General features: G+C 35.6%; 2 protein-coding genes across 3 annotated transcripts in view; one reads left to right on the top strand and one right to left on the bottom strand.

The window, feature by feature from the left end:
* Positions 1-9: 9 nt before the first annotated feature.
* LOC149732938 (aspartate aminotransferase, cytoplasmic-like) overlaps positions 10-14358 on the bottom strand; it is a 51900-nt gene continuing 37551 nt past the window's right edge. Inside the window, exons 2-10 of the mRNA XM_089882960.1 lie at positions 5940-6105; positions 5027-5208; positions 4351-4471; positions 3909-4001; positions 3534-3649; positions 2499-2658; positions 1483-1648; positions 841-983; positions 10-547 (exon numbers count right to left, since the gene is read on the bottom strand). Coding sequence (XP_089739086.1) covers positions 399-547; positions 841-983; positions 1483-1648; positions 2499-2658; positions 3534-3649; positions 3909-4001; positions 4351-4471; positions 5027-5208; positions 5940-6057 — 1248 coding nt within the window. The 5' untranslated portion in view covers positions 6058-6105 and the 3' untranslated portion in view covers positions 10-398. The remainder of the gene's footprint in view (positions 548-840; positions 984-1482; positions 1649-2498; positions 2659-3533; positions 3650-3908; positions 4002-4350; positions 4472-5026; positions 5209-5939; positions 6106-14358) is intronic.
* Positions 6652-14358, top strand: part of LOC149732940 (integrin alpha-1-like) — a 30019-nt gene continuing 22312 nt past the window's right edge. The window contains exons 1-8 of one of the 2 annotated variants that reach the window (XM_089882937.1): positions 6652-8943; positions 9618-9790; positions 10315-10429; positions 10950-11056; positions 11473-11759; positions 12069-12219; positions 12573-12667; positions 14163-14286. In XM_089882937.1, the coding sequence (XP_089739063.1) occupies positions 8768-8943; positions 9618-9790; positions 10315-10429; positions 10950-11056; positions 11473-11759; positions 12069-12219; positions 12573-12667; positions 14163-14286 (1228 nt within the window). In that variant the 5' untranslated portion in view covers positions 6652-8767. Of the gene's footprint in view, positions 8944-9249; positions 9565-9617; positions 9791-10314; positions 10430-10949; positions 11057-11472; positions 11760-12068; positions 12220-12572; positions 12668-14162; positions 14287-14358 lie in introns of those variants that run through there. The other variant, XM_089882938.1, reaches the window with a different exon arrangement.

The raw sequence follows: 14358 nt of genomic DNA, 5'->3' as shown, positions 1-14358 counted from the left end.
CTAGAGAAATTGAGTTGAATTTTGTTTATTTCAATACAAACAATCCACGATTATTGGGAATTTATAGAAATCTAATAAAATCACCTACAGCACATACCACTTGGGTAATATTAAAATTACTACAAAAATGAAGATTGACACTCTTACAATTATACAGAAGATTGTATATGGAACATATAGTAGGGTGGGGGAAAACGGGACACCTTCAGGTTTCAGCACATAATATCCAAATATCTTAATCCTGTTTTAAACAATCAACAACGGTCTCTGGGAGTTGTGAGGATACGGTTTTATAATTATTTGATTGTTCTCTTTGTTTACTAATAAATGGGACAAGAAAACGGTATAAAAAGGTGTCCCATCTTACCCCACTCTAGTATACATGTACATATGTCACTTTACAGTTTCCCATCCTTAACATTGGTGACAGCATCATGTACATTATCAACAAAGTATTCCATGTTTGATGTGGTAAGCCCACACATGTTAATACGACCGGATGAAAGAAGATAAATATGCCGCTTCTTTAAGTACTGAACTTGGCTTGCTAAAGATGGAAAGACAACAGTTAATCCTGTGAAAATGAGGGGCAAACAGTCCTGTTACATACACAGACAGTTCGTGTCAGCTTACAAGTTACCACAAATATAACTTGGGGGAATTGTTTTTTGATAATTTGGACAACTCCCAATTGACCATTGGGTAAGAGCAATTGCCGTTTAGTGTCTTGCCAAATGACACATACACCCACAATGGTAGCAGCGACAAGCCTTGAACCCATTACCTTTGGTAGCCACTGCGTACTGATTGAACGCCAAAGTATTTTTAAAGATTAGTTACCATTGAGTCCTGTAAAACTGAACATTCCAATCTGGTTGATGATATGGTCCCAGTTCCCTGGTGTTCCCTTTGCTCTCAACTTTGAATGGAGGAGTTGTCTCATCTCTTTGATACGTGATGACATTGTATGTAAGTTATCAAGCCTGGGTTGAAAGATATTGTGATTAATTTGCTGTATGCAATACAAAGTCTCTTTTCCATATGGTTGAAGTCCTAGCAAGCCAGAGGCCTTAGGATTTAGTTCAAGAGTTGCTCATTTTTCTACTATATATTCGAAAGTTTTAGTGAACACATGTACATTCATAGTTTTTATATATAGGGTTTTTCTCTGTGAACTTGAAGTACAACAACGCGGAACGCCAATAATACACATGACATTAAATCTTAACACATCAATAAACAAGCACACACAAACCAAATAACATTACACAGCCTTAGGCCATGAATTAACGGAGTAACAATTTCTGCCTGTTTGGCACCTGTAAATAATCCCATAAAATTGCAGTTATAAACCAATTTCTGCATTTTAAAAGCTTTGGCGTCTATAATTACCCCTTAAAATTACAGTTAAAAATAAATTTATGCATTTTAAAAAGTTTTGCGCCCATAAATATCCCCTTACAGAAAGATTGATGAACTTACCATTCTTGTTTAAATGCAGGATTGGCTAATGTAGAAGCCACCACCCTAGCACCATGGTGTGGGGGGTTGGAATACATGGCTCGGATGATAAGCTCAACTTGTGACTTGCACCTTGATAATGTTGGGGCATCATGCATAACCATGGTTAAGTTGCCAACACGTTCGTCTATAATAAGGATAATATAATATAATTGTCTATTCGATTACAAAGATACAAGAATAGCTTAAACCTAACTGTTTATGACATCGATAGCGAAAGTTAAAAAGGAATTAAAATGAAAAGACAGGATATAGCGACAAAATGACAGTCGTTAAAACACGTTTAAATCATAATTGGAAGACAACGTGCCAGTTATGCTTATTTGTTAAAGGTACAAGATATTAATATGTTTAGTTATGATGTTACTGCTTCAACTGTTAAGCCAAATGAAGTGTGTTTTATAAGGGATATATATTTTGCTTAAAATGACATCATCGGTCTCTAATTATACAAAGCCACTACAGTTGTCATTTAGTTCATTTAACTTTTAATTATTGATTGTTAATGTTGCCCTGAGGGCTCATATGTAAGTTAGGGAAGATAATTTCTATCTTTAAAATGTTCTTGGTCGGGAAATAAAAGTTATTTTAAAAATCCATAAACAACGCTATTAAATATTTCATTAAAAGTTCTTAAAAAAATCAGTAAAATCTTTTTTATTACAAAATGCGTTAAATCGCCCATGAGGTAAAATATGTGGTAACTCTACTGGCATGAGGTGTATGAAACAGAACATTCGTGTTATAACGGCTGTTCCTGTCCCACCACTATGCAAGGACAGATAATTCGTGAGTTGACATGACTGAGGTATATGAAACAGAACACCCGTGTAATATAACGGCTGTCGTTTCCAGCCACGCATGAATAAATAATTTATATACAACTTAATAACTGTAATAAACCCTGTGAATCTGAGACTCATCTTGAGCTCATATTCCATTCATTATAACCACTTAACCATTCTAATACCACTTACTGTAAAGTCCGAAATTCTTAGCGAATGATTGACAGATGAGGACCTCGAATCCAAGATCTACGAACATCCTCGCGCTGTAAGCATCCACATCTGGATCGCCCGATGCAAATCCTTGGTATGCGCAGTCTAACACTGGGAAGATGTTTCGCTCCTTGCATGCCTGGAGAGAAATGAATGTCATAACTTGTCCTTGCATAACTGATGTTGCAGGCATGGACACAGGTTGACGGAAGTTTTATACATTGTTAGGTTTAGTTATGTTGTCACTGCTTCAACTATTAGGCCAAATGTATTGTGTTTTATAAGGGACATATATTTTGCTTAAAATGACATCATCAACCTCTTATTTTAGAAAGCCACTACAGTTGTCACGTCATTTAATGTCATAACTTGTCCTTGTATAGCTGATGTTGCAGGCATTATGACACAGGTTGACGGAAGTTTTATTACTATATTCTGATTCTTGCATGCCTTGGGAGAAATGGATATAACCTTTTAACTGTAATAAATTGCATGAATCTGACCCTGATTGTGCTTATAGTTATATAGCAGGACGAGAAAACACAGTCAGGATCTGGTGTTCCGTAATATGTGTTATGTTACAGACTGCATGCCTGTCAATCAATGTCATTACTTACCTTTGAAAAGCTGATCTGACAGACGTTATAACACAGGTTAAAAGGTGTTTATTTATTTTTGCATGCCCGATTATGGGTCAATGGGTGAATGAAGAAATGGATGTAACTTAATTATCTTTAAGATATATATGTTTCATAGCAAATACCTTCTTTCTGTTGGTTTATTACATAAACTACTCGCACCACTGAGCTATTTCTACCTTATTGTATCCTTGCACTGAGTTAGATTATAGACAATTCTTTAGTAACCACTAGATTGAGACATAGTCTGCTAAGTGTCTTGCTTAGGACAAATATAGTATCAGCATCCAAACCGATTTCTTTTAGTTTTGTTGTAAACAGCTAACCAGCAACCACTGAGCCATTATATTGATACTGACTATATAGATAACCTTACCTTTGCTATTCCTTGCCATTGTTCATGTGTTGGATCTACGCCAGTTGGGTTATGAGCGCAACCATGGAAGATAAAGATGGAATACTCTGGTGCGTTCAACATGTCTTCAAGCATGCCTGGGATATTATTACAAGTTTAGATCAAGGTTCCTTAACCTTCAACTCAATGTGGGATGCATTGTTTACTTTAACACCAAAGTATAAATAATATTATTTCATTATTTGTGAAATCTCATTAAGCTCTTGAATTTTTGGTATAGAAATTAAAAACGATCTATTTTTACTGGAAAATCCCATGCATTGTTGCACAGCTGTTCGTATATCATCAAATTCAAGTCAAACAGAGAAATAATAAAACAAAAGGCCTAGTTTGTACCTTTATAATCCAAACAACGGTCCTCAGCGTCCCAGTATCTGTAGGTTCTCATGTCGGTGAATCCTGCATTCTTAAACACTGCAGTCTGGTTGCCTGTTAGTGTTATTGTGGTCATTATACAGGAATACTTAGAAATGGACAAGTGTCTTTATTACAGCTAGACCATTGTCATTAAGTAATAGACCAGTTCAAAACAAGTCACCAACAAAGTTACATATGTGGAAACTTGTAAGATGAAACTGTTGTTTTCCGAGGGGTATGAAACAGAACACCCGTGTTATAAATGGCTGCCGCTTCTAGCCATGTCAAGATAAATAGTTGTTATTCATTACAATGTTAATTTTTATAAAATATTGTTAAACTTTAATTTAAACTGTTATATACGAATACCACAACAACCATTCAAATATAACAACAACGAAACACAAGGAAAGATACTCACCCCACGTTGGGCTCGATACATAAACAGGCGTTGACTTTTCACGCTTGTTGTAATATCTGTAGAGAAACTCGGCAGCCAATCTCAATGCACCGGTTCCACTGATGGATTGGACGCCTCCTGCCTGTGTTGGGAGTAAGGTAAGGTTTTTGCTTTGTTAATTACCTGTATACAATGGGGTAATGGGCCAAGTCTGGCCTAAATCCCAGGTCTTCACGGACCTCACCCATACAGAACTGTATACAAGGAGCTTACTATGTTACTTCTTTAATTTTTAATGGGCAACAAGAGTCGATAAAACACAAGTCTTCTGCTTCATATACCTCGTGCTCGCTTACCAGGTATGTAACTGTGTGGGTGATTTTTATCTGACAATTTTGAAACTCCATTCGTGACCACTGGGAGCATTTTGTTAAAAAATCATTCAATAAAACGCTCAGATCTGATGAATGCTTTATTGCATTAAAAAAAAACTAGCACAGTTGTTATCTAACGACAAACAATCACCCTCAAAGCTACATACGTGGTAAGCAGGCACAAGGTGTATGAAACATAACAACTGCTTAAAGATAAATAAGTTACATTCATTCAACCACAGGCATGCAAGTATCAGTGTACAACAAATGTCATTGTCTCGCCATGAGGATAAATAAGTAGCACTGATTCATTCAAGACTCACTCTGTTTTCAATAATAGCACGCGAGTCTTTTCCAAGAATCAGCTGAGTTGCTAATTCACGGAAACTTGGCAAGCCAAGTATCGGGAGATATTCGTGGTTTAAAGCTGGATCGATCGCCATTTGTGCTTCAACTGACCGAACAACTGGAAGCACCCATGGTTCACCTTCATCAGTTCTGTATGCTGTAATGTAATGGCAATGTTATATAAGGAACAAGAGAGCAAATTAACAGCCAATTGAGCAGAATATGGCAATTCCTGGTGAGATCTTCTGCATGCCGATGTTTATTTTTGGGTGTGCATGAATTGGCATTGATGTGTACAGAAAGGTAAGCACAATGGATGGCCCAACTGATTCAGCAATATTTATGTTGAACAATCAACTATTTCTTGTGTACAAGGTACAACAGATGCTTTAACACTTATTTAAACAGGTTATACAGATTAGGCTGGTGGGAAGTGTTAGAGGTTGGTAGATATTGGTTACAGCCTTACAGGAGTTCGTGTTTAGCAGATAACGTAGGGAGAGGATTCTTCACTAGCACCAATGTATATAAAATACTAGCTCTCAAGAAATAAAAAAAGTATTCCTGAAGAGTTTTACAGTGAAATAGTGAAAATCAGGATACCAAAAAAGCTTCAAGGTTATGACATAACACTAACAGCTAGGAGTCTTCAGTCTGACAGTCTTTACTAGCATGAAGAATATGGACAGTTAATAAGTAATCTTTTGGCTGGTGAAAAGTAAAAGTTTTGGTCTAAAAATGTTCCTTAGTTGTCGTCAAAAATGCTCAAAAACTTGCTGCTTCACCGTAACTGCAATTACACAGCGACTATCAGTGAGGCCTAAGGAACATTTTGAGACAAAACTTTTCACTGGTCACGAGCTAAAGGATCCGAACATTTATATATACCTCCAACGCCCAGGTTGATCTTCTTATCTGCATTATCTGCGTTGTAGTCGGCAGTCAACTGGAAAACTACAACAGGGGCAGCCAATTCAACATCAGCAAATAACGATGGTGAACTCATGCTAGTTATTAAGCACCAAAACAATATATACTGTGGATGGAATCTGCTGTAATTTAAAGGATTTCATTAAAAATAAACTTAATTACAAAAGTAGCATAGAACTGTCGGCAGAGAAAGATTTTTTTGAAAACCATTGCCCTACAACTAAAAAAATGTTTTGGTTTGATTATTCTACTTTATATCTAACCAATAAATTAATAAAGACCCGCAATTTACAGTCTTATACAAATATTACTTCGATTCTAGGTTTTTCATAGTGCTTTACGAAAAAAACTGATAAGTAAACAGAATTTTACTATACTTGTTTTTTATTTTATGTTTACCAACATACAGCCTCACATAATATAGATTTACCAACTAAATGAGGGCAGACTATACGGTGTTAACGCCGCTTAGAACTCGTTTGCAGCTGTTACAATTTGTTCCATTTTGCAAAGCAAGCAAAGGTCGTATTGATTTTCCAAAGTAAGTTCACATACAAGTTGCGCCGACGTCTGAAATCGCTGTTTAGCGTTTGCATTGCCATGGCGATGGGGAGCGGAATTTTCCTTTTTTTATGTTTACCAGTAAAAAAAAACAATTTTACAAAGTAAATATAAAATCTAGTTAACATATTTTGTCCGAAGTCATTAACCAACAAAAATAAAAAAAACGCTGTTTAATTTAAATAGAACGTGGAATTTTTGGTTTATGGAATATACTTCCAAACTTTGACATCGCCTGCTCCAATGAGCGTATATAGGTACAGTGCATGCGAAAAAGGGGACGGCGGTGCTGCTTTAAATTAAGCGCGGTTTTCCTATAACGGTTTCATGTTTCAACTTACTGCATATACCGCACTGGCCGGTCGTATACTGTTACTGTGCAGTGCTGTTTTAAAACCATTCAGAAATTAGAGTATCTTAGTTGTAAAAGTTCGATCGGTATTTAAGTTATGGACACCGTTAGCATATGGTATCCCATATTTCCTGATCGTGTTTTTAACAGTTAACAACGCTTTTTTAGAGTAGTGAGTATACAGTTTTAGAATTAAGTAAATGTTTTTAGTTAACTGTTAAAGTTAAAGATAAAAGAGAATGAAAACCTGAATCATCTTACCCCAACGTAATATAAATGTTCTCTTTCTTTAGATGAGTATATACATCTAATCACACCTGTTATATTAACGTTAGGGGTATACAGTGTATAGTAGGGTGAGGAAAGATGGGACACCTTCAGCACACAATACCCCAAATATCCTGATCGTATTTTAAACAATTAACAACGGCCTATGGGAGTCGTGAGGATACGGTTTAATAATTCTTTGAATGTTCTTTGTTTACTACCAAATGGTACAAGAAAATAGAATAAATAGGTGTCCCATCTTCCTCCACCCTATTATAGACATAAACAATAATTTCGGAAGAATGATTTCGTCGCTATCGTGGCAATACAGTTCAAAAGGGTTTATATTGTTTGAATAGCGTAATTAGTTGGAATTATAGCAGTCATTGGTAGGGTATAGCCAGCAAGCATACTGCGTATTTGTAGTGCATTTAAATACCTTTATAGAATAAGCCTTCAGAAACGAGCTATACTTGCTTATGAATGTCCCCGTTTGGCTTATGTTATGGACGCAATCAAAGGTGTATAGAGTTGGGAAAAATCAAACGCTTTCCGAATTGGCCGATTGATATTATAGTAGCAAAATAGAGGAAGTGATAACCAAGGCAAATCAGACTGAACGGCCTATAAAGCCTCATAATGTTTGGCAGGTTCAATCAGGAAGGCATATTGTAAATATATATGTCATATAGGCATCTGTTAGGGCATAAATTGTTTAATGGTGTATCCCGCCCGTTTCATAGAACAAATAGCAGGATATACAGAACGTAATTGTTAATAGTGTATCCTATAACATACAGCAGGGAATACGGGATGAAGTTAGTGTGGCCTGTTTTATATACGATATGCTGAATGAATGTAACTTACTTTATCCTCGCGTGGCCGGAAAACGACAGTCGTTATAACTCGGGTATTTTGTTTCATACACCTCGTGCCAGCTTACGAGTTACCAAGTAGGCTATGTTACTTTGTGGTTGATTACTTTTGGAGATTTTTTATGTAATATAGCAGGGTAAGCCATACAGAATGCAATTGTTAATAGTTTAGTCCGTTTTATACATAAAGCATGGTAGACAAAACGCCGTTGCTTCAACAGTGTAGCTTGGTACGGTAAAGGTTTGTTTATGTTATGCATTCTATAGTGAGTTTACAAATAACGGAAGCGCTCACTTTCGTTTCAGTTGCTTAAGAACATAAAGCCAATAGCAAGTCTTCAATTTGTTAAGGCATGTGTTTGTGAACAGTTTATTGCAATTGATGGAGTGCCAGCATGCATAATGTAAACTAGATGTGTCTAATAACTTACACGCTCCATAGACGGCGTTGTTAATTCTTTGAAACACGATCAGGGTTTTTGAATATTACGTGCTAAAGGTGTCTTATCTTACCCCACAGTTCTATATTATGATCTGTATTCTTCGCTACTTTAATACTAAAAATTACGTAATATTATTACCAATGGTTGAATTAGCAAATTGCAAGTTTAGGTTGGTACTGTGAATTCGCTGTAATGTAGAAGCGACCAGATCACGATTCGTATCAAATACTTTAAAACAACAGCACAACTGGTTTCTACCGTCCCTGTAATTGGAAGAGAACAAGAAACATGGAAACTAGATTAGTTCAAGTTGCTTTCTTTTTAAATTTCATGACGTCATTGATGACGTCATTTTGCTACGCGAATAACGTTGCCGTAAACCATGTGACTTATATCAATGGTCCAGTGAAAGGGTCATATTTTGGATACTCGGTGGCAGCTCATAAGCGAAATGAATCTACAACGTGAGTAATAAAAACAAACCCGATTTATTTTGAATATTTTAAGTATATCCAATTACCCGCCGAATGAGTTTAAATCATTTATTCTATAATGACAGTCGTTATAATGTTCCGTTTCATACTCCTAGTGTTCGCTTACAAGTTACCACGTATGTAACTTTGTGGGTGATTGATTTACTGTAGGGCTTACAAATTGGGGAACCCATTAGACCCCTGGGTTGCAGCAACTTCTGTAATTTGTAATGCCCTAGAATACATATGCTCATAATAGTAGCAGCGCTGAGCAGTAGTAACCTTCAGTTTGGAAGCGAAGGCTGTAACTGCTGTCCCTTTTGCGCAGTGTCTCAATTTAGGGAAAATCCTTACGGCGCAACAATTTTATTTTTATATCCTCATAAGTTTTCAATGTTCTGTTCTACGTCGTCGAAGTCGTACGCTATTTATACAGCGTGACCCGCCATGAAAACCGAGATTTAGGCCAAAGTTGGCCCATTTTCCAAGTTTTATATAATGAATAAATAGATGTAACTTACTTTATCCTCGCGTGGCCGGAAAACGACGGTCATTAAACACGGATGTTCTGTTTCACACACGGACACGTTGTGCCCGCTTACGAGTTACCAAGTATGCTACTCTTTAGGGGTATATTATTTATCTGAAAAAATATTTTGTTTCAGAGTTTGGGTAGGAGCACCCAAGTATTCAGTCCCGGGAACCAACGATGGTTCGCCCACGAAACACGGTGCAATCTTTCAATGCAAAACAAACTCTGTTTTCCAAAATGCTTCTTCGTTTAGATGTTCAAATGTGGATTTGGAAAAGTCCATGAATTCTGATGCCAATGAAACAGGTATGACATTAAAACATCTTCTGTTTTCTATAATTCATATATGGTAGCTTGGGGTAAGATAAGACATGTTTTCCTTCTCTTTTAGTGTACTATTTGGTAGTACTAAATAAAGAATTTTATAGGATTGTATAACTGTATCCCCATGACTCTCCTGTTTTAACAATTGTTTTTATTCTTGTCTTTTCAGTGGAAATATTTTCCAATATTTGCTACTGTAATCGAGAAGACAAATAAAACTCATTCTTATATTATTGTAGTAGGGTGGGGGAAGACGGGGCACCATTAGCACATAACATTCAAATATCCTGATCGAGTTTTAAACAATTAACAACAGTCTATAGGATAGGGTTTCATAATTCTTTGAATGTTATTTGTTTACTACCAAATGGAACGAGAAAATAGAATTAAAAAGTGTCCCATCTTCCCCACCCTACTATATTATTTGTATTAAAAACAGCAAGTGTACATCTGTACGTTATCTCTCTACACGTTTACTATCATTACCAAGTAATATTACCTTACAGAATTCCATGACCGGTTACCACTCATGGCTTTGGAGTCTTGTGATTTTGGTGGCGACGGTTTTTGTGGTTTCACCCATGATAACTTGTCAGATTTTCAATGGCAGATAACAAAGGGGTGAATACGTAAAACAGTAACAGTCAGGAACTAAGTCATGATAAATATGTATAGTTATGTAAAGTGTATCATCTCAATAAACACTAGTCCAGAGGTTATGGGTTCGAGGCTTAATGCTGCTACTATTTTGGACATATGTGTCCTTACGCACTATTTAGGCGTATGTGTCCTTGAGCAAGACAATTACTAACAATTGCTTCAAGCCAGTGGTCACTAATGGGTTGTCTAAATTGTCAGCCATACATAAAACAATCACCAACAAGGTTAAATACGTGGTAACTTGTAAGCTGGCACAAGGTGTATGGAACAGAACACCCGTATAATAAAGACTGTTGTTGCCCCACCACACAAAGATAAATAAGTTACATTCATACATGGCAGGGGACTTAAAATGGTATTATAGCAATTATTTTTCAATAAAATTAGGGTTACAATAACTGTTTTATTAGATTGCCCTACTTACACTTAAGTTGCATTCCTGTATAATACACAATAAATAGCGTACACTTTTTTATTTTAGATCAGGTCATCGTAATGCTTATAAGATTGACGATAAACGTAGAAAATGCTTCAAAAAAATAAATTTCAATGCTCGGCTGACGGGACCAATGGACTTCTCAGTTAATGGTAGGTGCAACATAAAAAGGTTTAGGTTTTTTTTAAGTTGAAAATTGAATGAATGTAAATTATTTGTCCTTTGTGGTTGGGCAATGACAGACGTTATAACACGGGTGTTCTGTTTCAAACATCTCATGCCAGCTTGTGAGTTACCACGTATGTAACTTTATGTGTGATTGTTTTTCTATGTATGGGTGTCAATTTGGACAACCATTAGAGACCACTGTCTTGGAGCAATTGGTATTAATTGTCTTGCCCAAGGACACATATGGCAACTTGTACTTAAAACCATTTACCCTTCTTACTATCTAAGCACTTTCCTACACCTATTATATATTGATAGTGCCTAATATAATATAAAGATTCCCCAATTGTAGTTATCAGTTAACACTATTTCTTTATTAATCAAAATTCTGTTATTTCAGATTATTATCTCAACGCTGATTCCAACAACGCTCCTTTAGGAAATTCTAAAAAGACCATTTTAGTTTCGCAACCAATTTCCACCAAGCAAGGGCTGGTGCAATGTCTTCGATTCTGCTTCAATGCTTATTCTATCAAGGAAGCACACAGAAAGTTACATGTATGGTTGGAATATGAAGACGGGATAAAGCATGACCTGTACAAGTTCAACGGACCAAAGCAATTTGCAGGCCAGCATTGGAATCATACAGAACTTGAAATAAAAGGATCAAGAACTGGATTTTATAAGGTGATATTTGTTGATATTGGTATCATAACTTTGGACATGCATTTAATGCTGATTATGCCAGTAATATATAACGTGCTGAAGTGATATTTATCAATCATATAATAAACATTTTTGGCTTTGTCAATATAAAAATGTTACTTTTGTTCCATTGCTATTTAGTCAGACTTCATGAAAGTATGTTAAAATAAAAAAGAAATGTCGGAAACAGAACAACCGTGTTTTAACAACTGCCATTGCCGCCACACAAGAATAAATTAGTCAAATTCTTAAATTATGTAGTTTTTAAGCATTATCTCATTTATGTTGCAGTTGTTTTTTAAAGCCACAGTTTATAAAAGCGCTTCCAAAGAAACTTGTGTGCCATTGTCAAAAAAACCTCGAAAAGATTGTCCAGATGATTGTAATGCTCTTGGTGATGTAGTGCTTGCTGATATTAACGTTTCCAATCTTCCATGTGATGGTAAGAGAAGCACTATTATTGTGTAACAAGACACCATTGTTCAAAGTGTGCAATCTTTGGCAAAACACTTTACGGCAATTGCTTAAACCCAGTGGCATCTTTTGGGGTTGTCCAAAATATTAGCTATACATGAAAATATTACCCATACAAAACTTTGTGAAGGTTGTTTTTTATTCTACTGGTATTGCAATATTAAATAAACAATCTCTAAAATACTGTGTTTTTAAACCTTCCAAAAAACATGGATGTAGAAATCATAAAAAAAAGACTTTTTGGGGATTATATTTCATTATACTGGTGTTGCAATATTAAATGAACAGTCACTAAAATACTTTGTTTTCAAATTATTTCAGAGGAAAATATGGATGTTGACGTTGTAGAGAACGAACAATCAATTGGATTAAACTTGGCAGCGAGACAAGCAAGCGACAATGTCATGTCATTAACGGTAGCCATATTTCCTCGTACTTTATACACAAACATACGTTTCAATGGCTGGCTGTCATATTCACTTTAAACTTGAATGCATTTCCTAAAAGGCTGAATGAGATTTAGCCAATTGTTTGAATAGGTTTATGTTACACACATGTTATTGACAGCATATTAATGAAATTCTAACAACCATAGTTGGGATCTTGGGTAAAATAACCATAATTGGCACACCCAAAACAGTCCCTATTATGGTTATTGCCGAGTGAATGAATGTGTAACTTGTTTATCCTGCCGGGGTAAGAACAGTATTTATAACAGGGGTGTTTTGTTACCACGTGCCCGCTAGATTTTTTTTTAAATTTTAATACAAACATCACAGCACATATGTTTGACAAAACTGACCTTATTTTCAAACGTTTTGGTTTAGAATACTATAACATAACCATCTTCAGTCAAGTTGAAAACCTTGAATTTTAATTTAATTTAATTGGCAAAATGATTAACAATTGAGACGTACTCCATTACACTTTGGCAAACTATCTCAATATTAATTTAATATAGGTTACCTTTTCAACAATATAGTATATAGTGCCCCATGATGTTACTATTTAAACTTAGAGTCCCCCTCGTATGCATGCATTAGCTCACAGGTGATTATAGTATATGACGCGCTGCCTTTCAATAGGGAGACAGGTAAACAGGAAACCAGGTTTAAAACAAATGAATGCGTTAAACGACTAAGGCTGTGCCTCGTGGTGGTATGAGGCTAGGAGCTATATTATTGACTATTATTAAAAAAATTGTAAAACTCTTAAAAACTATTGCGTTTTGTTATACTAACTAGTCTGACTTGTAAAAATGATCTTGTTACACAACTCATTCTTGTTTCTTATATATTTTGGAGTTTATAAATATCTGGTATCGTACTCAAAGCTTTACATTTTATATTAAATGTTAATTTATAATTCGTAAGCCCTAGCCTTAAAGTGCTGCACTGATTTCAATAATTATTTGGTGACAGTAAAGAATGGCATTTGCTAACCCCCATAACCAATAACTACAAACCTCTAACACTTCCCACCAGCCTAATCTGAAACGTACCGAAGGATTCTTCACTTGTGCCTAACCATTTAATAGACATTGTAAAAACACATTCAATTTATATTAAAATCCAGTTCTAATTTTGATAGATTAATCTTGTGGTTCTACTGGTTCATATTAAATATTAGTAACCTGTGAGTTCACCATATGTTGGGTGCAAGACTTTTAACTTACACTCTTTTGAGTCTTTTCCACACTTTTTATTAATGGCATGTTTTAACAACTGTGTTTGCTAATGATTTCCTATTCTTCGTTCTTTAAATATGATCTTTACTATAATTTACCAAGAGATTAACAATTACTTAATTCCACCTTTACAGACAAGTGCACTCTCCCACACTTTTTATCCATACCACAATCTTTTCTATAATTTTCGAAGGGATAAACAGTTATATAATTCCATCTTGCAGACATGTGCACCTCTATGGCAACATAACTGTGGATATGCACGTGAAGCAAACGGAGCTTGTTATGAAGTAGAAGCCAATGTTACTCACGTGAGAGCAATTCATAAACACAACCCTATATCACAAGGTGGGTTTCATGGAATTTTATATTTTAAACGGCCTTATATTGCAAAAGTTAGTGCATTCTCTTTTGGCTCAG

Source organism: Ciona robusta, chromosome 8, assembly GCF_009617815.1.
Source record: "Ciona robusta chromosome 8, ASM961781v2".
Lineage (NCBI taxonomy): Eukaryota > Metazoa > Chordata > Ascidiacea > Phlebobranchia > Cionidae > Ciona > Ciona robusta.
This window is presented reverse-complemented; position numbering and strand designations above follow the sequence as displayed.